The sequence below is a fragment of the Tachysurus vachellii genome, chromosome 5 (genome assembly GCF_030014155.1).
Source record: "Tachysurus vachellii isolate PV-2020 chromosome 5, HZAU_Pvac_v1, whole genome shotgun sequence".
In the NCBI taxonomy this organism is placed as follows: domain Eukaryota; kingdom Metazoa; phylum Chordata; class Actinopteri; order Siluriformes; family Bagridae; genus Tachysurus; species Tachysurus vachellii.
Window position 1 is genome coordinate 21467899 of NC_083464.1, and position 26640 is coordinate 21494538.

At 37.5% G+C, this 26640-nt stretch overlaps 2 protein-coding genes across 2 annotated transcripts; both read right to left on the reverse strand.

The window, feature by feature from the left end:
• Positions 1-7830: 7830 nt before the first annotated feature.
• fabp4b (fatty acid binding protein 4b) lies at positions 7831-9034 on the reverse strand. Its single transcript, XM_060869278.1, has 4 exons — positions 8864-9034; positions 8482-8657; positions 8302-8403; positions 7831-8141 (listed from the first exon to the last, which is right to left on the reverse strand). Exons 1-4 carry the CDS (start codon positions 8931-8933, stop codon positions 8088-8090), a joined length of 402 nt encoding a protein of 133 aa, XP_060725261.1. The 5' UTR covers positions 8934-9034; the 3' UTR covers positions 7831-8087.
• Positions 9035-21096: 12062 nt separating this feature from the next.
• On the reverse strand, positions 21097-26155 carry stmn2a (stathmin 2a). The gene is made up of 5 exons (XM_060870429.1): positions 26019-26155; positions 23765-23860; positions 23303-23478; positions 22849-23040; positions 21097-22429 (listed from the first exon to the last, which is right to left on the reverse strand). The coding sequence occupies exons 1-5, from the start codon at positions 26035-26037 to the stop codon at positions 22370-22372; spliced, it is 543 nt and encodes a 180-aa protein (XP_060726412.1). The 5' UTR covers positions 26038-26155; the 3' UTR covers positions 21097-22369.
• Positions 26156-26640: the final 485 nt, after the last annotated feature.

The following is a 26640-nucleotide window of genomic DNA, read 5'->3' on the forward strand; positions in this document are numbered from 1 at the left end:
TAACTGCTTTATTCTTCAGATTCTATTCTGGATCCATTGGGCACAATGTGGGAATACAGTCCGGGTGGAGCACAACACACACATACACTCATATTCATACCAGTGGGATCTTAACTTGCCAGTCTGCTTGGCTGCATGTTTTTTAGAGGGAACTCTTCCATAAATATAGCTCAGGATCAATCAAGGGTTGCATGAGCTGTCTTATATGGCTCAAGTGGTTAAGGCTCTGGGTTATTAAGTGGAACGTTGGGTTCAAGCCAGAGGAAACTCCACACATAGAGTTCAAGAGAGTTAAAACACAGAAAGGTTCAATCCCCAGCACTGCCACTGCCACCGCCACTTTGCTTACTAAGACTTTTCTTTCCCCAGGCAATCACCCTGATTAACAACTCACCATAATTATTTTCCATGCTTCATATCTATAAGTACTGCATTATCAGAACTGTCAGTCATCACATCATCCGTGTATGTTACACACACTACTGCTGCTATATATTGTACAAAAAGCATAATATTGCAGTGTTATTTGTACCATGCACTTCCCACACTTTATGTACATAACTGATCAGTCATATATTCTGTATTCGTATTTAATACTCATAATGTCTATTGTATCACGTCTGCATTGTCTTGTATAGTCTGTATTATCTTGTATAGTATAGTGTTATTTATGTCTGTACCTTTGAGAGTCACAAACAGCTAGAACCATATTCCTTGTGTGTGTCAACACACTTGGCCAATAAACCGGATTCTGATTCTGATTCTGATTCTGATTAATTTTCTCAGCTCTAGGGGTGTTGTATCATAGCTATCACTGGTCTCTGACTCCAACTTTGTCAACTGGGATGTGTGAAGAAAATAATTCCTCTGTGCTGTAATGTATGTGTGGTGAGAATAAAAGTTTCTCCATAAAAAAGTATTCTAAATGCCGAATACTTAATTACTAACACATGTACACACTTTCATTCTATTATCTAATCAGTCAATAGTGTGGCAGCAGTGCAATGTGTACAATCATGCAGATGCAAGCCAACAGCTTCATTTAATGATCATATCAACAATCAGAATGCGGTAAAAAAATGTGACCTGGAAAACTACCTACTGCCAGATGGACTGGAGTTTACTCAGAATGGTGCATCAAAGAATCCACCGAGTGGCAGTTCTGCAGATGGTCATGCCTTCTTGATGAGAGGAGTGAATGGCCAGACAGGTTGATAAAAATGCAACAGAAACTCAGATAACTGCTCTGTACTGTGGTGAACAGAAAAGCATCTCAGAATACACAAAACATAGAACATAGAGCTGTGTGGGCCACAACAGCAGAAGATTACATTAGTTTTCACTCCTGTTAGTCAAGAACACAGTGCATGTTCTATGTACAACAGTGCATGTCAAAATTTGGGATATATTAAGCAGCATTGAACAGTCAGTTCTCAAAATTAATGTGTTGGAAGCAGGAAAAATAGGCAAGTGTAAGGATCTGAGCCACTTTGTCAAGCCCCATATTGTGATGGCTTAACAATTGGGTTAGAGCCTCTACAAAAGTATTTGTAATGTTTATTGTGTTTTATACAGTAGTTAGTACCTACCACAAGTGAACAACCAGTGAACCAGCACAGGATCATGGACACCTAAGGCGAAGTCTAGGCTTTCTGATCAGATCCCAAAAAATAGAGCTACTGTAATACTAATGGCTGAAACAGTTAACGCTGGCTATGATAGAGCAGAGTCCAAAAACACAGTGCGTCTTAACTTGCTGCATATGGGGCTGCATAGCCACAGACTGCTCAGAGTACCCATGCTGACCCCTGTCTACCACCCAAAATACATACATTGGGCAGGATAGCATCAGAAGTGGATGATGGAGTAATGGAAGAAGGTTGTTGGACTGATTAATCACATTTATTTTTACAACATGTGGAGAGATGTGTTCATTTGTGCTACTTTCCTGGAAAGGAAATGGCACCAGGAAGTACTATAGGAGGATTGCAAGCCAGTAGAGACAGTGTGATGTCCTGGTAAACATTGGGACCTGGCATTCATGTGGATGTTACTTTGGCATGTACCACCTACCTAAATATTGTTGCAAACCAAGCTCACTCCTTCATAGCAACAGTATTCCCAAACAACAATGGCCTCTTTCACCAGGATAATGTAACTTGTCACACTGCAAAAATTGCTCAGGAATGTTTTAAGACTGGAAATTTGGCTGAAACCTTCCAACCCAGGTTAAATGCTTTTTTCGCAATCCTATAACTGACAACATAGCTGAAGAAAGGTACTGCTCAAAATGAGCTGCTAGACTGTTGAATGCTTAGTATGGGACGAATGCCTAGTATGGGATTACTTACAATTACTCTCTGTTTTGTCGTTAATGTTGTCCTGCCACACCAAAATGGCCACTGTTTGACTCTGTGTTTAACACGTCACTGGATTTCAAGACTAATTTTTCCCAAATAGCATCCCATTGCTCAGCTCTTTTTGAAACTGTAGAAGCCATTTTTACCTAGAACAATAAAGAGGCCATAGATTAAAACACTCTTTCATATATTTTTAAATGTCTACTAAAATTGGATTTGGCTGATCCACAAATTACAGATTGGCAGAACCCAGCAAGCAAGTTTTCATTTTATTCAGCAAAACGTTTCAATGATTGTAAAACTCAGCAGTATGAACAGTGTGTATATGTGTAATGTGAACACAAGGGGGCAGTACTGTAATCATGTTTAAAAGCAATCCTAAATTCAGCTTAATTTCACTGAACACCTCCAAAAAAAAAAAAAGAAAAAAGAAAAGATAGTTTATAGGAGTAAAGTCTGAGGAATGTCTGTTACAACATAAGGCATTGGCTCTTGTTCACCTTTTCTCCTATTTGTTGCGTTGATGAAACAGTAATATCAGACATGTCAAGTCAAGTCAAGTCAAACTTTTATCGTCAGTTCAACCATATATAGCTGTTGCAGTACACAGTGAAATGAGACGTTTCTCCAGGAACATGGTGCTACATAAAACAAAGACAGAGCTAAGGACTTAAGTAAGTTAGTCCTAGATACATAAAGTGCATCTGTGCAACCTGGTGGTGCAGGACAAAAGACAAAAAGACAGTGCAGGACAAAAGACAGTGCAAACAAAAAATACAAGACATTACACAAAAGACAATACACAAAAGCAGCGCTGACCAGTGTAAATACTGTATGTTCTATAGTACATGTGCAGAAATACAGGAATGAACACCTTAGTATTATAGAAGCAGTTACAGTATATGAGGTATTGTAATGTATTGTGCAAAACAGCAGTCGACTGAATGTTAGGCATATGTACAGATATTATACAAACAGGAAAGGTGAACATTTTATATGTGAACTCACAACTAGCAGCTAGCAGTTTAGGTAATACTTTTTCATAATAATTGCCACAATAAAGTCAGCAAGCCTTACTGGTCCCAGTGGGTCCCACCATCTCTCAGAATACAAGGCATGTAGGCATCACGACTCTTCTCTGTTCTGGCACCAAGGAGGTAGAATGAACTTCCCATCAATACCAGAGGTCTCTTCCTGAATTTCTTCCTGAAATACTTAAACAAGCACATGTTTATTTCTTAGAAAAAAAAAGAAAGAAAAAAAATAATTGAAGTAATTAATTAATAATTGAAGTAATTAATAAATAATTCCCGCCTCCACCTTGTATGTATGTATGTGTGTGTGTGTGTTTGGAGTTTGCATGTTCTCCCCGTGCCTCGGGGGTTTCCTCCGGGTACTCCAGTTTCCTCCCCCAATCCAAAGACATGCATGGTAGGTTGATTGGCATCTCTGGAAAATTGTCCGTAGTATGTGATTGCGTGAGTGAATGAGAGTGTGTGTGTGCCCTGCGGTGGGTTGGCACTCCGTCCAGGGTGTATCCTGCCTTGATGCCCGATGACGCCTGAGATAGGCACAGGCTCCCCGTGACCCGAGGTAGTTCGGATAAGCGGTAGAAAATGAGTGAGTGTTACTGAAACCTGACAATGAGGTTTGAATAGTTTATGGTCTATACACCTATTTAATGTGGTATCGCAGGTAGTGCTGCATGCACACATCTCTAGGGATTCTTGGATCTATTCGATGCTGACCTATGGGACATGATCTCCTTGTGTTCTTCTGTTGTCTCCAATATCCTAAACATACTAGTAGGTGGAGTGCTTAAGTTAAACTGGCCCTAGGTGTGAGTGAGTACTGTATGTGAGTGTGTGAGAATGATCTCTTCCCACCTCATCTCCCTGTGTTCCAAATATAGACTCCAGACATACTGCGACCCTGTCGAGGACAAAGTGATTAGTGACGAATGAATATTCTTATTTAAATTGTGGATGGGTCAAATGCATCTTACTGTATGAAATTATTATATAGACTACAGAATATTTTGCATTAAGTTGTTCTGTTTCTTAACTTGTCAGTTTCCTAGATATTGAGAAATATAAATATTCTACATTCATTTGCACCCATCTATCCACCTACCCGTGACTCCAACCAACATAACTATCAATTATTCATCCAAGTGCCACATAACCGCAATCTAAAATCTACATATTTAACTTGCTTACTTTTTTGTATAATGTCGGAGCTACTTTTTATTACACTGTGTCTGGCTAGGAGTGTAAAACTGGAGCACAAGAATTTCATTTCATGCAGGTTCTTAAACCACTCTTTGTGCACATGACAATACATTTGAAACCCAAAACTATAAACGGCCTGCTTTGTACTGAGTAGTATCACATAGATACAAATGCAGGTTTATTAGAGTCAGACAAGGCCAAATAGGCAGAAACAGTGTCAACAGGTGACAAAGACATAAATCAAGTCAACAAATAAATAATAATCAAATAAATAAATAGGTTATAAGATCAAAAATTCAAAGACTAAATAATGAAACCGCTAATTAACAATAGACAAATAGTTTGTGGGCAGTTTAAATAGAAATTGTAAACAGCTGTTTAGAAGTCTGGTAATGGTCATGTGACAGCATTTGTAGTTCTTGTGTTTAGTTGAGGAGAATTCTGGGTGATTGTATTCCTGGTTGAAACAGACAAAGACAAGACAAATTTAAAAAGCTCTGATCAGCTTTTCAGTAGTTTATGTTAATCAATGTTTGCTGACTCATCAGAATAGTTCGTATAACGGTTATGAAAGACCCCAAATCCTTACTTAGGGTGAGTTCTTTTATTTCTGGATGTTATATTCAGATCATAGAAATAACATTAAAACAAGCATTTGAATTGTTGAATATTAAACTACAACTGGGATGCCAGACTTTTCAGTGCTGCGTGGGATGTGGTTGCACAGTGGTTAAGATGTTGGACTAATCAAATCAAATCAAATCAAATTTTATTTGTCACATACACATACATACAGATTATGACATGCAGTGGAATGCTTTTTGCATCTGTCCGGTATTCAAGCATAAGGAATGCAATTAGGGATAAAAAAAAAAAAATAACCAAAAGGAGGTAGATAAATAAAAAAGTATAAACTATATAAAAAAACTATATAAAATATGAAAATTAGAAAATATAAGTGAAAAATAATGTATATACATATACATAAATGCATATGATTTTAATTATTGTCCTTAAAGTGTTCATGTGCAGTATGGTGTGTATAAGGTGTACAAAGTCAAGGTTAAGAGTTAAGGTGACAGTCCAGAGTTAAAGAGTTAAAGAGTCATAGTGGAAGAAACGAGTGCAGAAAACTGCGAAGGTTTGTTGTGAATTTGAATCCCAGGGCCACCAAGCTGCCACAAGGATGTCTGCCAAATGCCGAATCTATGCCGAATCTATACTGTATCATCATGAATGATTATTATCACGGCTACACCACACTATGATTTACATTACACCACACACACATGCAGGAGCCAAATATTTATGAAACAGCAGAAAGCTCATTAGAAGATATTCTAAAGTGATGATGAAATGAAGACTATAACTGCATGGGCGATGAAATATGCTTCCTTGAGGTGTTCAGTTTACAAAGCATTCCTAGTTACCAATCCTCAACTGGTTTAAATCAAAGTTAATCCATGGGAATTAAGGATATTTAATTCGATGGGCCGCTCTGAGAAAGACCGCTGAAGATTAAGACATCACATGCTCAGCTGGGTTGGAGTACTTAGTGGTCAGATGATATTCTTTTGTGTTGATTGGACTGCAAAAATCTTGCCACTGAATTGTTCCGACCTCAAAATGAAGGCGATGGATTATAGTTTTCCTAAATACATTGCCAACAATTAGAATATAGGAAATGATTTAATAAATAACTATGTGATTCTATGGGTAATATGCACAAATATTTTAATAATAATCATTCACATTTTATTTTTAACTATTTATACTAGAGAACTGCTGGATTCTCAAACCTGATTGATCCAAATATTCATTTGATTCATTTTTTAAAACAGCAACTCTGACAGTGTTTCTCCATCAAATCCCAGGTTTACATTAATGCACTGAACTGAACTGTACCACGCACAATACACACACACACACACACACACGCACACACACACACACGCACACACACACACATGCAAACACACATGCACAATTAACTGTATGGACTGCACTGACCTACACCAAATACACACTCTTCCAATTTACATCCATGTCTACAGCACCATCATATCAAACTGTTTACATGCTGATTGCTTGATTAAACATACAGTATTTACACTGGTCAGCACTGTTTTTGTGTATTGTCTTTTGTGTATTGTCTTTTTTGTTTTCACTGTCTTTTGTCCTGCACTGTCTTTCTGTCTTCTTGTCTTGTCCTGCACTGTTTACACCAGGTTGCACAGATGCACTTTACTGTATGTATCTAGGACTAACTTACTTCCATACTAAATTAAGTCCATAGCTCTGACTTTGTTTTATGTAGCACCAAGATCCTGGAGAAACGTTGTCTCATTTCACTGTGTATTGCAACAGCTATATATAGTTGAAATGACAATAAAAGCTTCTTGACTTGATTTGACTTGACTTGACTTGACTTGACAATGTTCTTACAGAATATGTCATCATTTCTATGGTAACAACTCATTCACCGGTACTAATTTGGGTGGAGCTCAGAGAAATGTAAGCATAAGAAGAAGATGAAGTAAATGAATATGTTATGTAATATGCAATATGTTTAATATGTTGTTTAATGAAGAAAAACCTATAATCGTTGATGTGGTGAAGCTCTTTATGGGTCAGGAAGGTCTTTGCATATCCTGTTTTCTCAGAAACATGACTAAACATGACAATAACAGGAACAAACTTGTCTTGCAGATGTTCCACAACATTATTTAACAATAAATATAAAGGCTTAAAAAGAACACTGTATTCTACACTGTATTTTAGTCACTTTTTCAGTCATTACTTTTATAGTGTTACTATTTGCCAGGTATGATGACATTCACCATTTCATTAAAAGCCTGCTTGCTTTAATTCTTTTCTGTTCTTCTCACGAATAAATCGCTGGTCTCCTACATTTAATCTCTCAGGCTCCATGTGAAAACCTGGGTCTTCATTCTCTCCTGGTATCCTGGTTTTCAGATCAGCAGACAATAATATTAATTAACAGATGCTTTTCCTCTCCTTATACTCCTATTATAGGTCGCAGTGCTGAGATAAATAATATGATATATCATTTACATCATGGGTTCTAATGTGTAATAAACTAATAGTGGTAACACTGTAGTTTCATCTGAACTTATATGAACTTTGATTTTTTTCCCACCAAGAACTGATGGATGGCTTTAGATTCTATGTGCATTACTGCGTATGACTTACTTCAATAAAATCAATCATCATGCAAATGTTATGAAATTTTTTTATTGACATTTTGCTTGGTTTTATAACACTGAGATCAATGTTTTAAAAAGCAAACAAAAAAAACAAAAACAAGCTATTAAAAGTGTAGCTGGCTGTTTCAATTTAATCCACTTGGCTCCCTCCTGGATATTGTATGGGGTGTAGAAGTCGTTATATGATGATTTATATTTACATTCATTTGAATGATGTCACCATTTGGGATCCAGTTATTGTTTTTTCTGTTTAGACCTGTAGAAGTGGGTTACTGGTCTCTTTCATATGTCCTCATTGACACCACATCATCCATGATGCATTTCTAAGGAAAAGAAAAAAGACACACACACACACACACACACACACACACACACACATATATATATATATATATACACAGATACCACATCTCTGTTGAGTTACGATGGCATGTGATTCAAAAGGAAGCATCAACCACAAATTAGGCAATCTGTCCTACTCACCACTATCAGTTTCCCACCCTGAACTTCTCTTTCAATCGTTGTGCTCTTTCCTTCCCAGGACTGTGTTTGAACAAGTTTACCATCCACCAGTTTCATAACAGTCTGAAACAAGATGCATAAAAAAACATACAGTAAAACCTGCTTCTTCTAAAAGCCTTCCCAAATTTGTCAAATCTATACCTTCGCCTGCCTGTCATCTGCTGTGATCTCATCAAATTCTTCATTCAGACGAAATTTTATTTCTACTGTCTTGAAGGTGGTCGAGGATTTCATTGATACGAATCCCTGATCATCGACGCTGAACAACAGACTTGGCTTGGCTAAATTCGCGATTTGCCTGGATGCAAAACCAATACCTGCAAATATAAAGATTATATTAAAGAATTATTATAGGAGGGTCCGGGTGCAAGGACAGACCTTAATGAAAAAATCATAAAAAGAAACCTGAGCAATGCAAACAAGTACACACTTGCTTTGATATGTGATTCAAGGTGAAAACAAGCTGACATTTGATCTACATGTAATTTAGTATGTGGCAGATAAATAAAAGTATCTAACTTACCTACAGCTTTCATGTATTCATCAAAATTCTCACTTGCAGTTAATTTCCATGTGCCCATGAACTGTTCCATTATCACAACGCTTTATAAATTTGAGTGAAACAATACTGTCTGGTGTACTCTGAAACTCTAAACACTAGGGAGCCTAGATTAGAGGATTTAAAGAGAGAGGCATGTGCAGTGTGAGCACATGAATATATACACAGGGGTGGATAAATTTCATTGGCCCTAAGTTTTTAAGAAGGGTGGGGTGTGTGTGTGTGTGTGTGTGTGTGTAGGTGTGTGTGTGTGTGTGCGTGTGTGTGACTCGTCATTACATCCTCCCCAAGAAGTATTACTTCTGCAATCTTCAGAACAGTAAAAAATAAGTTTAAACCATTTGCCCAAGTAATTTTGCAACACAAGTGGTAAAGAGATCTTGTCTGTACATATGAGCCTTTAGAGTAGAGATTATGTTATGGAAACCAAGCCAAAGCAAGTCCAATTTAATATTCTCAAGAAAAAGTCACATGCTGAAAATCTGATATCAAAATGTCAGAGGTGCAAAATATCTGAAGGAGATCTACAAAACATTTTAAGATATACAAATGATATATTCCTAGAAGGCATATATCATTTGTATATCTTAAAATGTTTTGTAGATGTAGATGTCTTGGAGATGTAAAAGTTTTCTGCAAAGTTATTTATCTTTTGCAATGTTCCTCTGCCAACCTTCAGTGGACATTTGCATACAGATAAAATGAAATGTTCCCTTAACATTTTTAATGTTAGCATAACCAAAAAAGGCTTATTAAAACATAAAAAAAGCCTTTATAAACCTCCAGAAAACATTTACAGAACGTTCAGAGAACAGAGTTTTCATAAAACAGATGGTTTTTGTTAGCTGGGGTGATGCTAAATTAATGATCAGCAATTTGACTTGCAGGTTTTTTCAGTCTCACCTAAAGGCTGTTTTCTTGTTCCTTTTTTTTTCCTAAAATACAAATGACTGTTGTAATGCTCTGTTTCTGCTTTTTTTTTTACAAATGAAAATTAAGCTCTATAAAAAGAATCACTAGTCTCGTCATATTATGAATCTACATTTTGAAAGTACCTCAAATATATTATACACTCTCTCTTACTATACTCCCTCAAGAAGAAATTGAATTACATACAGACGTATGCACACACACACACACACACACACACACACACACACACACACACACACACTCATCTTTGCCAGTCTGTCTATCTACATGTTTTTGGAAGGTGGAAGTTATTGAGAAATACATTGTTCAGAACCAATGACTCAACCATCAAGAATCAGAGATTTGATTCAGTTTTTATGCACAAATAGTACTGTGCTTTAATACATTTAATACAATCTTAAAGTTTTGGTTTGATTTATGACACACAGTGGTCATGTTAGAGCTGAAGCAGTACTAACACTCTGTGTTGCTCCAACAGAGTTTAGCTGTCATGCTGTGAGAATGAAACCAGCTCTAATCCTGATTATAGGAAGTTTAGAATTATGCAGGATTAGCATTTCTGGCTGGGTTGCGCTTTCTCACAATGTTAATAACTTTAATAAAAGAATACAGGCTCTACATATAGATGGAAATTAGCAGCATTACTTGGTACAAGAAATATACATGTATTTCCAAATTAAGCTTTAGAGGTTAACCGGTGTACCAATATAGCACACAGGTGTGTTAAGTAGCTAGACTGCCCACTTTATGACAAACACCTACAGAACACACACTTCTATGCCAACTGGACGCAAGAGCTGTTACGTTATTGTCTTTGCGTTGTTTGGAACTGATACAACACTGTGCTAGCTATTTTGTTTTCCCTGCTCAAATATGATTATATCAAACATTTGTACTGAAAGGTATTGTCCTTATTATTAACAAAACATTAATCACATTCATTTGCTCATTCATTCATCTTCATTAAGTCCTTTAGTCTGATACGGTGGGATTTGGTGGCTCCAGATACTCTGGAACATTGTGCCCGAGGAAGGAGAACTCATCCAAAATGAGACTGTAGCAGGACATCATACATATAATGATTCACACCTAGTGGTGACATACAGTAGTTAGTCCACACACCTGCATGATTTTGGACTTTAGTAGCAAACCACAGGATGCAGAAGAAACCCACACAGGCACTGTAGCTCATGATTAAATCATGGATCCTAAAACTGTGAAGTTTTAATGTGACTGTGCACCACCCTGCCACTCATATACACTAATTCCTTGCTATTTGCTGACTTTTAGCACATCATTTGGTTTAGGCTACAGTTTGACTTACTGGGTTAAGAGTACTTATCTCCATGATAATATCTCCATGAGTCAAATGGACAAATTAGTGTGTTTGATACATCCAGGATCATCTGAATATTACTATTAGTTATAACAAACAATTAAAACAGGCACATTTTATATAGATTCATTCAATATTCATAGATTATTTGTGATTTTCGGTTGGTTGTGAAACTACTGTTCATCCAACAGGTGGCACTGTTCCAAGATGAGTGCAGACTGCAAGCCAAACTGCTGACAATTCAGGGATGTAAAACTTGCATATTAGTTAATTAAATAAAATAACTAATAGTCCACTGCATTATGAATTTTACAACCTGATAACATGTATGCTTTAGTGTTTAATTCTTTTTGTGTAAGAATACTCTGAACCCGGGGGGCACGGTGGCTTAGTGGTTAGCACGTTCGCCTCACACCTCCAGGGTTGGGGGTTCGATTCCCGCCTCCGCCTTGTGTGTGTGGAGTTTGCATGTTCTCCCCGTGCCTCGGGGGTTTCCTCCAGGTACTCCGGTTTCCTCCCCCGATCCAAAGACATGCATGGTAGGTTGATTGGCATCTCTGGAAAATTGTCATGAGTGAATGAGAGTGTGTGTGTGCCCTGCAATGGGTTGGCACTCCGTCCAGGGTGTATCCTGCCTTGATGCCCTATGACGCCTGAGATAGGCACAGGCTCCCCGTGACCCGAGGTACTTCGGATAAGTGGTAGAAAATGAATGAATGAATGAATACTCTGAACCCAACATCATCAGGACAATTTACATTACCTACACTTACTGATCCATATGCTGAAGCACACAGGAAGTTATAAAGGTGATTTATATACAGTTTATGAGTACTGGATGGTTGGAGGTATTAAAATAATCTACAGCGGTCCTACAGTGTGTCATTGCTCTTACAGGAATCTCTTACACAATCTTTGGTGACTGTTACAATATGAATTATGGCCATCAAATCGTAAAGGAATAAAGCAGATTTAGAATAAAGCCCTCCAGTGTGCAGTTATAGGGAAGTATTCAACATGGTGTGGTGTGATTTGGACATTATTACCATGGAGTTGATTATTTTTTAATAACTGCACACCCCAGAGTCCTTCCAGAGAGCAGAAACCTGCTAAAATAACCTACAGTGGAAAGTTTCTCTCTCTCTCTCTCTCTCTCTCTCTCTCTCTCTCTCTCTCTCTCTCTCTCTCTCCATAAAGTTATAATCGTACTACACACCCAGTCATTTCAAGCCACTTTATAATAAAGGCAGCTTTTTGTTCACACCATATCAATGAGTATTATACATATGAATCTAAACTAAAGAATGTTTGAGCTCAGCACCATCAGGCTGCCAAACAGAATGCAGACATTACAATATTAAGTGGACTGATGAAGTGGATTGCTCAAACAATTCAATCTAATTAATAATGCAAAGTATAATGGTGAAGCTACGCAATCAAACCTCAGTATCTGAGTAGCAATAATGCTGAATATTTTATGATAAACAAAAGGGTAGACAATATGTTATAATGCACTATAATTTAAGTTAGGTATTAACTGTACACATGAGGGGGGTATGATAATGTGCAGTATATGAGACTGGTGCATGTGCAGATGGTGGGTTTTGTGCCAAAAGGCTTTGAAGCGATAATCATGCAACAGTGTAATGAAATGTAGAGATAGGGGAGAAATGTGAATCATAAGTTAGGATGGAAAACATGGAACGGATAAAAAGAAGTTATTAACCAGTATTAGAGATTTCAGATAAATCTTTCTGTTCTGGAACAGCTACAGGATGGTAATATTTTTCCTAATACTGTGTATTGATATTTACATTTTTATATTGTATTTATATGTGCAAAATATTGTATATTTCTGGGTTATGTTTTCATTCATCAAGCCAGTTCAGTGGCCTGTTTTATCATTCACATAGAAAATCATTGACTATATATATGCTATATAACATAGTATCCATACACAGTACATAGAACCTCTGACATAAAACTACGTCAGATTCTGTCAAAGAGAATTTGTGACTCCTTGTGGTTTTTAAGATCATCTTGGAAATGTTTGTCGCACTATAAATGGTCTGTTTTCACTCTGATTAAGACATTGGCACCATTGGTTGCACTTAAAAATTTAGCCTACAAGATATACTGGTGCATCTCAATAAATTAGAATGTTGTGTAAAAGTTCATTTATTTCAGTAATTCAACTCAAATAGTGAAACTCGTGTATTATATAGATTCAGTACACACAGACTGAAGTAGTTTAAGTCTTTGGTACTTTTAATTGTGATGATTTTGGCTCCCATTTAACAAAAACACACCAATTCACTATCTATAAAATGAGAATATGGTGACATGACAATCAGCTAATCAACTCAAAACACCAGCAAAGGTTTCCTGAGCCATCAAAATGTTCTCTCAATTTGGTTCACTAGGCTACACAATCATGGGGAAGACTGTTGATCTGACAGTTGTCCAGAAGACAATCATTGACACCCTTAACAAGGAGGGAAAGAAACAAACATTCATTGCCAAAGAAGCTGGCTGTACATAGTGCTGTATCCAAGAATGTTAACAGAGAGTTGAGTGGAAGGAAAAAATGTGGAAGAAAAAGATGCACAACCAATCGAGAGAACCTCAGCATTGAGAGGCTTGTCAAGCAAAATCCATTCAAGAATTTGGGTTAACATCACAAGGAATGGACTGAGGCTGGGCTCAAGGCATCAAGAGACACCCCAGATGTGTCCAGGAATTTGGCTACAGTATCCCTCTTGTTAAGCAACTCCTGAACCACAGACAACGCCAGAGGAACCTTAGCTGGGCTAAGGAGAAGAATAACTGTACTGTTGCCCAGTGGTCTAAAGTCCTCTTTTCAGATGAGAGCACGTCTTTCATTTCATTTGGAAACCAAGTTCCTAGAGTCTGGAGGAAGGGTGGAGAAGCTCATAGCACAAGTTGCTTGAAGTCCAGTGTTAAGTTTCCACAGTCTGTGATGATTTGGGGTGCAATGTCATCTGCTGGTGTTGGTCCACTGTGTTTTTTGGAAACCAAAGTTACTGCACCCGTTTACCAAGAAATATTAGAGCACTTTATGATTCCTTCTGCTGACCAGCTTTTAAAAGATGCTGATTTCATTTTCCAGCAGGATTTGGCACCTGCCCACACTGCCAAAAGCACCAAAGGTTGGTTAAATGACCATGGTGTTGGTGTGCTTGACTGGCCAGCAAACTCACCAGACCTGAACCCCATAGACAATCTATAGAGGATTGTCAAGAGGAAAATGAGAAACAAGAGACCAAAAAATCCAGATGAGCTAAAGGCCACTGTCAAAAAAAACCTGGGCTTCCATACCGCCACAGACTGATCACCTCCATGCCACGCCGAACTGCGGCTGTAATTAAAGCAAAAGGAGCCCCAACCAAGTATTGAGTATATATAAAGTAAATAAAAAAACTTTCCAAAAGGTCAACAATTCACTAAAAATGTTTTTTAATTGGTCTTATGAAGTATTGTTTTGTTAAATGTGAGATAAAATCATCACAATTAAAAGTACCAAAGACTTAAACTACTTCAATCTGTGTGTACTGAATTTACATAATACACAAGTTTTACTATTTGAGTTGAATTACTGAAATAAATGAGCTTTTACATGACAATCAAATGTATTGATCTGCCCCTGTATCTGTTGATGTCTGCTATTGATATATTAGAATGAAAAAATAAAATAGATTTGTAGGTATCACAGAAAATTAATTTGTGAATTCTGGATTATTTTAGTACCATGTAATCCCACAACCCTCACCTCACCACTGTTTTCACTGTTAATGTAATGTGACGGGATGCCATGTCTATAAAGAATATGTAGCTTGATTGTCGATGATCCCTCTTCTGGGTTCACGCTTTGTAAGGACAAGAATAGTCTTTTTGGATCGCTCCTTTGCCTCTCATTTGGTTCTGTTGGCTTGTGTTATAACATGACTAACATTTTTTATTATTTTTTTTAATAACGCAAACACACGTAAAATTAGTGTGTCTCAGTCTGACAACTGCGCATTCAGCTTCTGGCTTTCACATTAGTGGAACCGATATACTGCCCAAATATTTGTGAGGCATAAATCAGCAGCTCATACAAGGCTCTCTGAGACATCTGCAGAAGTGTAAACTGTAGATTGTATTCACCTGTTTCCCTGCTTCTGTTAACAAGCGCCTGCAATCTCACTCTGGCCAACGGAGAATAACTGCTTTGTGCAAGAGGATCAGAAATGAACCATTATCTGCTCAACACACCTGCAGACACGTCACCACAAAACCTTACCCCATACACACATCCTTACATACACACTTTCAGACAATTAATACTGTGCAGTAACCAAGAGCGAATTCTATTACACAGTTGTACACGTATGCTGAGAAGCATTCACTGGATATGAGCATAAGAGAGATCAAAGCATGCAGTTCTTAGCCTCAGATAATATCATAAACCGATCAGATATTTTATTGTTGCGTCTCACACACACACACACTCACACACACAGTATGACATGGTGACTTTTCTATACAAGAATAGAAAAAATGCCTGTCGAGGTCTTACAACAAAGTCATGTGTTGCATGACGCAATATTCGGGAATAAACACCATCATCATGCAGCCATCTGTTCCTGGAACCATCTCATTGAGTAGGCGCTGGTTCCAAGTGACAAGAAACCATGGCAGCTATCCAGAATTCAAAGAACCAATGTTGCTAGTGTCCTCTCTCAACCCTCCTGCTAGGAAGCTCCTGAATAATGTTGGCCAAATTTTTCATTTGGAACAGGACATTTTGGACATTAGTGTGCTTAGGGTTGATGTTGCAGCACTGGGAGTCAAAAAGTAAACCTTCATAGAGAACATGGAAAAAGTGCAATGTGGACACCCAGAAACCAACAGGCCAGACTCTAAATAAGTCCCATGCGGAGGAGATGCACCTCATAGAACATAATGTTACAGTATGGACTAGGTGCCAGTCATGTTTAGGCTATGGTGATGAAGTCTAACACCCAGTGGAGTAGGATCTGTTAAGACAAGGAAGCCCCAGTGCCTTTACTCATGGTAGATGAACATTTGGTCTGAAGTGAACAGCTGAAATGAACAGCTCACCATCCGATCTGAACAAGGCCATAGGGTGTACACAAATCAATTAAGGCTCTTCAGTCTCACTCTCTCATTGCAAAGACTGATGCACAAAATGATATTTTAACGGGCCCTGCAACTCTGCCACCTCGACTCACTTGTCTGTAGATGAAATGAGGGCTGTCAAATGAGTGATGTTTTTGATATGAAATGTCTTATACAAGGGTTTCTCCCGCACCAGCTAGGGACCCTATGAACGTAGGTCTGTCTAGAGTTGCACAAAGCCAATGGACCTTTTGAACCCTTTGTCAATTCATTACAATCCTCAAGATTTTCTATGCACTTCTGCAAGGCTGAGGAGGATTTGGAGAGACCTCCACTCACATAAGTCCAAACTTCATGCCATGCACATAAGTCCAAACTTCATGCCACGATATGCATCATATCGTCTATGATGAATAATGAGCCAGTCATCTGGTAGCATTGGCTTACAGCTGATGCCTGATGCCATCATCACATGATAGTCGCACAGAGCAGAGACAGTATGATCTCAGAAATACTGTACCTATGCCAAAAGAGGTATGCCAAAATATGCAAACTTCTGATACAAGAGTATTTTCAGTTACATTAATAAGAAACCTGGTACTGGGTTTAACTTATAAACCAAACCTAACATACTAGGTGTAACTAGGAACATGTGTGAGTTAATTAATAAATTATCAGAGGTGCAGCTCCACAACATTTGTTGATACGAAGAACAAACAAAGCTCTGTTCCTATGATGTGAATGTAAATAGTACCATGACATAGCAATGCTCTATAATGCTTTATAATGAGATGCTTTTGTTTAAATGTGTTAAGTGTTTTTCTTCATTCAGGTCACACCAAATGTGCTCATTGTGCTTTAAATTATGTTTAAGGCCGGTTTAAAATTTCTCATATGTCTCTACTAGATGTTACTATGTTACTATGGCAACCAGTAGCAGGAACACCCACTAGTGACTTGCAGAGATAAAATCAGTGTATGTGTGAACGTAGCATCACATGAAAAATATCTACCCCACTAGCTTAGATATATTTTTGCATGAAGTCAAAAAGGCTGCCTAAGAAATGAGTTTCCATCTAATGAAAGATTTCATTACATTATATTTCAAAAACTGTTTGTGCTTCTGTGATTATATATTTAAAGTCTCCAGTAAGCTGTTAAACAGCATATTATTCAGAAAATGTTCTTCTATACAGACAGTTCAGTTAACATTAATGTCAGCAATAATATTAGAAAACTCAAGATATTAAAGATTAGCTACCTAGCTAGCATGTTGACCTGAAATTACATATACATTACGTATAAATATGTACATTTTGTAAGCTAAGGGTAAAATATAAACATAAGAAACAGTGATTTTCATGAATAGAATGTTTAATGCTTAAATACAGATAATTGAATATAAAATATAGTATTTGAATAATACACAAGCATATTATTATATCTGTTACATATGATTACAGGTGAAATAAGCAGCATTTTGATTCTTCGTGTAAAGAAAATTGAACTTTTTCTCTAACTGTGTTCATCAAGAATAAGTTAGGGTTCATTTTTTCTCAATGAATACTGCAAATTTTAAAAACAATCCAAAATAATTAACTTTATTATTTCATTAGGGGGGCACGGTGGCTTAGTGGTTAGCACGTTCGCCTCACACCTCCAGGGTCGGGGTTCGATTCCCGCCTCCACCTTGTGTGTGTGGAGTTTGCATGTTCTCCCCGTGCCTCGGGGGTTTCCTCCGGGTACTCCGGTTTCCTCCCCCGGTCCAAAGACATGCATGGTAGGTTGATTGGCATCTCTGGAAAATTGTCCCTAGTGTGTGATTGCGTGAGTGAATGAGAGTGTGTGTGTGCCCTGTGATGGGTTGGCACTCTGTCCAGGGTGTATCCTGCCTTGATGCCCGATGACGCCTGAGATAGGCACAGGCTCCCCGTGACCCGAGGTAGCTCGGATAAGCGGTAGAAGATGAATGAATGAATGAATGAATTATTTCATTAAGGAATGCTGCCACTAGTATTTATGCACCTTGGTGGGGTTTTTATATCAGCAGTTAATGTTGTCCCAAAATGTTTTTACACTCTGATACAATCATGTCATACCAACATATTTGCCAATAATTATGAAATTGTTAATTAATTATTAATTGATTAAATCATTAATTAAAGAGCATCTTTCCATATTATTTGATTTATGATTATAAAATAATACAATATTGTGGAACATCCATGAAAATAAAAAATTAGTTTCTGTCATTTACATTAACGGCATTTAGCAGACACCCTTATCCAGAGTGACTTACAACTGAGCAACTAAGGGTTAAGGGCCTTGCTCAGGGGCCCAGCAGTGGCAGCTTGGTGGACCTGACATCACTTATATCATAGCAGCTGTAAACTTCTCTCTCTCATGATAAAAAAATATAAGGCTTATCATGAAGTTCAAATTTTTACATAAAAAAGACTATAACTTATATAACTAACAGATCGTTACAATGCACTGACAGTGGGGACTCGTAAAACATGTGGTATTATGCATGTGGTAGTATAGTGGTTTAGTGGTGTTGAGCTACCTATCGGAAGGTTGTGAGTTTGATCCCAGGTCCACTAAACTGCCACTGTTGGGACCCTAACCCTAACCCAAGGCCCTTAACCCTCAGTTGTATAAAATTAAGATAATGTAAGTTGCTCTGGATGAGAGTGTCTGTTAAATGCTGTAAATGTAAATTATTAACAATTTAACAAATTTTTTCTGTGTTTAAATTTTATTTGTATAGCAAATAAACAACTCACATGGTCTCAAAGCAGCTTCACAGAACATAAACATAAAACAAAAGATTCATATAAAGATTAATATAATATAAAAATTCAAGATTAATATTAGATATATTTAAATGTGTTAGTATTTATCCCCAGTGAACAAGTCTGAGTCTGCCTCGTCTCAGTGAAGGTCCAAAGTCTTCATGGTACGGAAGACAATCGGAGCTGGTACAATTTCTGGAACATATTAGATGAAGAGCATATAAACCTCTGGGTCTCCACTATTGTCAGAATTGTGCTATTCTAGCAAATTAATCAACACCTTCTGGCCAATCAGAATCCAGAACTGAACTGAATGAGTGCTGAACAATGGTTGGTGTAAGTGGTTTTAGCAGCTTACAGTTCTTGTTGTAATCTGTTGTTCGATAACGGAAGTACATCTTAACTTTAAATCATTAAAGCTTATTATTTTCTCTTACTACTCCATCCAGGGTGTATCCTGCCTTGATGCCCAATGACGCCTGAGCACAGGCTCCCCGTGACCCGAGAATAGTTAGGATAAGCTGTAGAAAATGAATGAATGAATGAATGAATGAATGAATTTCTCTTACTTTAATGAATTCTTCAGTACTTAGACTGATGCTAATAGTGAAGTGGTTATGAGAGTGAAGATTGTAAGCCTGGAATTTCCAAAAGGCTCTGGAAATTTAAGGGGTTGAATATTTTTAGAACATGTTCCAAGACCAAACAAACAGGGAATATAAGCGCTAGTTTAAGTGTTTTAGGAAGATGTAGGTCTTCACCCATTGCTTGAAGACAGTCAGTGACTCAGCTGTTTAGACCTCTAGGGGAAGTTCATTCCACCACCTCGGGGACAGAAGAGAACAGGACAGTCGAGCAGTGACGGTAGATCTGAGGGAGCGAGGTGCAGTGCGAGGAGTGACAAGAGCTTTGAGGGAGCTGGTCAGTTTTTACATTTGTAAGCAAGTATCAGAGTTGTGAATCTGATGTGTGCAGCTACCAGAAGCCATTAGACAGAGTGCAGAGGTGGCGTGGTGTGGGAGAACTCAGGCAGGTTGAAAACAAGTTGTGCAGCTGTATTTTGGATCATTTGCAGAGGACCAATAACGTTCATAGGTAGACCTACCAGTTATAGTAGTCCAGTCTCGAAATGAATAAAATATTCTGGCAAATTCTGGCCTTTAGAATAAATTTCTGTAATTTTATTCCAATTACATTTGAGTGTACATGCATGACCATCAAATTTATTCTAGTACAAAGTTAAATTAATTCTTTTCTGGGATTTGACCTTTCAGCTCTCTTCAGGAGTTTGATTTTTTATTTTTTTTTGCTTTTAAAAATTCTACTAACATATAGAGTTAAATTTAACTCATAACTAGAGTTTATTTAAATAATTATCCTTTCACAGTTTTAAAAAATCTAAAACACTCAAATGGTTTCAGGTGAAAAAAAAAACAACACACAAATACATTTAGAGAATTCGACAGACACCCTCATCCGGAGTCACTTACATTTACACAACTGCCTAATACAGGGTTAAGGGTCTTGTTCAGGGGCCCAGAAAATGACGACTTGGTAGAACTGGGATTCAAACTCACAGCTTTCTGATTAGAATTCCAGTACCTTAACTATTGAGCTACTACTACTGAGTTTTACTGTTCTCTCAATGAAGTCCAAGATAATGCAGCTGGGTGCAGGAACGATGTAGACCAAACTCAAGGAGGAGCTGAATCAGGCTCCTTAACACTCAGTGCATGAGCACCAAAATATAACACCCCCTTTGAGTACCCAAGTCTGCAGTCTAAGTTAGAAAATACTCCCAAGAATAAAATAAAATAAAATTAACTTATTAATAATTAATTATTAGAATAAACTCACAAACGCTAACTCTTAACCAAGTGTATGTCTAACTCCAGTATATTGAAATCCAGAAAATTGCTGTGTATTTTTCAACTAGATTGTGTTTACTGCCTGCCAAAATCCTCCCCACAGAAATGCCACACCACAGCCTGTTCACAGAACCCCAAATCTTTATTCATCAAATTTTGCACACAGAGAAATGAGGGGAAACACAGTTTACGCAGCTGAAGATGCAGGCAAGCATATTTTGGGAGGAAACCATGGAAAAAAAACAAATAATTTCTTTTTTTTAAAAACATTCAATGCATATTCTGTTTCCATCTCACATGTTGCTTCCAAAGAGAACGGTCACTGAAGCTTAGCCACCGTAACATGGACACACACACACACACACTCTACACACACACACAAACACTCATTCAAATTCACACAAAAAAATCAAACAATTCGTCACCCCTCTTCAATGGCTGAAGGTTCAGAGGATGAAATTTGACCATGAAAGGTTTTTATATTAGTTAATAGAAGAATATGTGGTGGAATAATGACAGCATTTGAGATGATTTGGTCCTGATGGAAAAAAAAAGCTTATTCGAGTGTGTTTATGTTCAGAAAATGATAGCCAGTGCTAGGTAGCTGGAGAAGTCAAGCTGAGAAAAACATGCTCTTGTAAGGAATAGAGCATGTAAAGATACTAAACATTTTGCATTTAATTTTAAGTCCAGGTGTTGGCTCAGGAGTAAGAGAGTGTCAATGTGCTGCTGCAGATGAAGAATGTGTTAAGCTTGAACAAGGTTGTTTCATTCAGTAGATGAAGTAAGTGCAATGTTATGATTATATTGTATATAAGCATAAATACACCGTATGGTTTGTCATATATTTGTCTGTGTGTGTGTGTGTGTGTGTGTGTGTGTGTGTGTGTGTGTGTGTGTGTGTGTGTGTGTGTGTGTGTGTGTGTTTGAGTGTGCGCGTGCGTGTGTGCGAGTGTGTGGGTGTGTGGGTGTGTGTGGATGCCGGAAGTGTCCCAGTATGTCTCTGTTTGCATTCGTCACAATGAGACTAACCATCATTTATTCCAGAATTCCAGAATATTCCAAACAACTAAATAACTAAATGATCTCTAATCCAAAATAAGTTGATAAATAAACGCTGACACCGTGTCTTTGATAAGTTTGATACATTTTGATGTGTGTTCTTGTTTAGTCTAAAATTCCTATGATATATTTACAAAATAATCTGCGTCATAATCTATGAAATCAAGCAAGACCATTTAAACGGTGTAGGAGAATGTTACTTGCTAGATAGTACTGACTCTGTGTGTGTGTGTGTGTGTGTGTGTGTGTGTGTGTGTGTGTGTGTGTGTGTGTGTGTGTGAGGAGGATAAGTGAGCTGATGAGCAGAGTGAGGAGAAGTCAGGAAAAGATGTCTTCACGCTGTGAGCTCTTCTCTCAGCTCCTTGTTTCTGCGGACCACAGCAGCATGTTGCTCCTGACAGAAACACAAGAACAACAGTCACGTAATGACAGCAAAAAAAATCACAGGACTGCTTGTTTGATTATTACTTTCTATGTGTACCTACCTATAATTTATGTCTGTTCATTATCTGGTCATTCCAAATAATGTATCGGTATGCATATGATCACAAGACTACAAACTTTTTTTTTATCTCACTGACATTCCCAAAGATGAGTCCCACAGACAACTAATAGCTTTTTACCTTCACACTCTCTTTCACCTTAGAGCAATTTAGAGACGCATGTCAATCAGAGACATAAAAATAGAACTGTGTACATTCTAAGAAATACTGCAGCATTGAGCCAACTTGTTTAACTATTTGGAACTCTAAGAATTATATATATAAGAAAAACCTGGCTAACAGGTCACATGGTATCAGTGTGATGTTCTACCTTCTCATGCAGACGCTCCATCATGGCCGCCAGGTGAGCCTTGCGGTTCTCTGAGTTTTGCTCCATTTTCAAAATGAGCTTTTCCTCAGCCATCCTGCTGAAGTTGTTGTTCTCCTCCATGGCTTTGAACAGCACGTCTCGCTCATGCTCCCGTTTCTCAGCCAGAGATTTCAGCACCTGGGCCTCTTGAGACTGGGGAGAGAAGCCAACTATAAGCAAACATGCCATAAGCAATGCAAACAAATGATAAGCTAGTGAGTACATTAAATTAATAACTAACATAAGGTTTAACCATTTTAATCACAGCATACACTTTATGTATTTGCACACAGTGACAAAGCAATTTGGGTTCTGATTCCGCACCAGACCGCACAGCATATCTTAATCTCTCTATCAATATTCATGTCAACAAATGCTAACATGTCAGTATTAATCCCGAATTGCAAACACTCACTCTCCTGCGATTTTCAGCAGCCTCCAGTTTCTTCTGAATGTCTTCCAATGAGATGTCCCTCTTCTTGGGAGGGGATGCGATACTGTGTGCCACATCTGACAAAGGAGAGGGTGGCTTAAGGATCACCTCGAAGGCCTGACCCGAGGCCCGTTTGTTTATGGGCTTCACCTCCATAACTGCATGAAAATCATATGCGAAATGACTGAAAATATCTATCTGGGGTTTAAAGTTTTAATAATAATAATAATAATAATAATAATAATAATAATAATAATAATAATAATAATAATAATAAAAGCTAAACTGATTTCCTCTTACTAAGGTATCCAATTAAGGTCCAATTAAGTGTAATTAAATATGAATTATGTCATTAAATTGAAGTGCTGTAATGTGTAAATATATAATATTAAATTAATTTAAATCTAAGCATGTGGACCAATATATAACTAAATTATATCTTACTTTCTGTCTTGGTGTCCAGGTTTTTTTGTAGCCTTGGGTTAAAACAGGAGCATATGAGTGAAAACATAGACATCTCCTTCATCTTTTCTTTGTATGCTGTAAGAAAAAAGCAATTAAATAAGCATCAGTGAGTGCAATGTGACACAAAATACTGAATCAGACTAATGTTTCACTGATGTGTGTATGTGTGTGTGTTTTTGTATGTGTAAGCTTGATTACAGTATAGTATAAGTACAGTACTGCAGTATTTCAGCAATGTTCCCATATACCACCTGATACATTCCAGATAGTCCAGTTAATTCAGTTTAATTCAAAATGAAATATGAAGCTTTTACCAAGTGCAAAGTGCATATTCCTTTACCAAGTGCATATATAAGTCTTTTCCAGGCTTAAGGCACAGGTGCCTCAGCTAAAAACGGATTATGAACATTTTGAGGCTGTAGCGCACTCATGAAATATGCACGAGAGACTAATGATGCTGGTCATTTCCTGTCATCTGTAGAGTTTTACAGATTGCAGGCACATCCTTTAAACTCCATTATCTAGGGGCACAGAACAAAGCTAAAACACTATACACAGAAGTGAGACACTAAAGATAGGTGGAGATGGTCTGTGGTTTCTGTCTTTGTCTTTTTCAACAAGACAAAGGAGCAGTCACATGGTCCCCTGTGCACGGATGTCCACTAGTGTCCACAGAGATAGATAATGATTTGCATGGGCATGGAGCAGCAAAGACCACCATGTGCAGTGTTCCATTGCTGCAGGGCTGGCCAGCCTCCCAATCTGTGGTCCACTTGGCCTGCTGCTATTCCTCAGTTATTTTTGTCTATATATATATATATATATACGTATATATATATATATATATATATATATATATATATATATATATATATATATATATATATATATACATATATATATATACGTATATATATATATATATATATACGTATATATATATACGTATATATATATATATATATATATATATATATATATATATATATATATATATATATATATATATATACGTATATATATATATATACATGTACATATATATATATATATATATATGTGTGTATATGTATATATATACATATACACACACACATATATATATAGTGTGTGTGTGTGTGTGTAATGAATCGGACCTGTGTTTATATTAAATATAATGATAAGACAGCACATCTTGATGTTTGGGCCTGAGCTCCTCCTCTGTGGGTCGTAAAACAGTCACACCCATTTAGCTTCCAAGCTTTCAGTAAAACCTGATGCTCGCCCAATTGATGGCTGAGCTTCCTTCTAAAAAAGAATGACATTTCCATCTATTAACCCCCGGCTTCATAATCTGTTGTCGATTTAAAGAATTATAGATGTTGATTGTGTTGTTAATCACAAACAGCCTTTAAATGATACTATAACAAATGGCACCACAAAAACATAAAGCTCATTGCCGACTACTGCATTTCAATAAATGTTTGACATCTGTTTTCTTATAAAATCAAGAATTCCTCTATATAATTCTCTGCACCTAATATATTAACAGAGCGTATACACTGATTAAGATCCTTTGCCAAATGTTTAACACGTAAAGCTATCTAAGGCCATGGAGCGCACACAATACCAGGCGGATACCACAGACGCACTCAATCTGTCAGAACGCATTTGGAATATAAAATGCAGGACCAGCTGTTAGAGTGTGAAAAATGATTTCCAAATCGTGTGTGGATGTTTGATGTAAAGCTGTATTTTGTGCAGGATTTTGTAGGAGCAGTTATATAGGAGATGATGCCTGGTGCCTTGGGTGGGGTCTTTCTGCATTATGCTGGAGAGGAGACTGAGCTGAAGCAGGTGCGCCATTCTACCCAAAGAAACGCATAAAATGCATGTATATATATATAAACGTATATACTAATATCTGTTCGTTTTACACTTAATACGTTTATTTAAGCTTATATATAATCCTATTTCCAATTCATTTTTCTAGCTTAGCGTTGTTTGCGAATAGAAAACAGCTAGGCTCTTAAATCAAGGTACCCTGGCTTAGACAACAGAATGAACAAGGCTGTATTAAATATGTTCTAAATCTAAATCCATGTTGTTGTATATATTTTAGGCTAGTTTGGTATTAATTTTTCAGGGTTTCTGTGAATAGCCAGTCCGTCTGCTGGGATCAGACATCCCTACTATCAATCAGCATAAAAACAGAAGTATAATGAAGATGTCATGTAGAAAAAGCAAGACTTACCGACAGCGAGTTTGTCCATTGTCGGGTGAAGTGTTCAGGCGGTTGCGGTTTGTGCCGGTGGCGTTAAGGAGCGATGCTTAAGGCACTGATTCAGCAGAGCACAATGCGATCCGGCAGACAGGGAGCACTAATAAGCACTGGGAGCGGTTCAGTGATCAGCATCTCCACACGAGAGCAGATTGGCCATCGCCACTTTACGTAAAAAAGGGCAGGCGTTTAAGAGAATAGCGCACACAGCTCACAGAAATGATCTTACAGATGTTTCTTTCCTGCTGTTGCCAACGATGAATGTAAATCAGCACGGATTACAACTTTTAGGAACACTCGTTTGTTTTTGTTTTAATAATAGCTATATTATTTATAGCTATATTATTATAAGCTATAATAATATTGAATAAGAGGGGATTTTAGATCAGTTTGCTTCTAACAATGATAAACACCTTCTTCGGTCATTCATTAAATAATTCTTTCAATTATTCATTCATTCACATCTTTAGTATAACGGTATTATCTTGGTCTGTGGTCGCAGTGGATCTAAAATCTAGCCAAAAGACACAATATGTGTGTGTTGGGGTAGGAAGGTGGGGGTTTTGGGGGGGATGTCACGCCCTGAATAGGACGC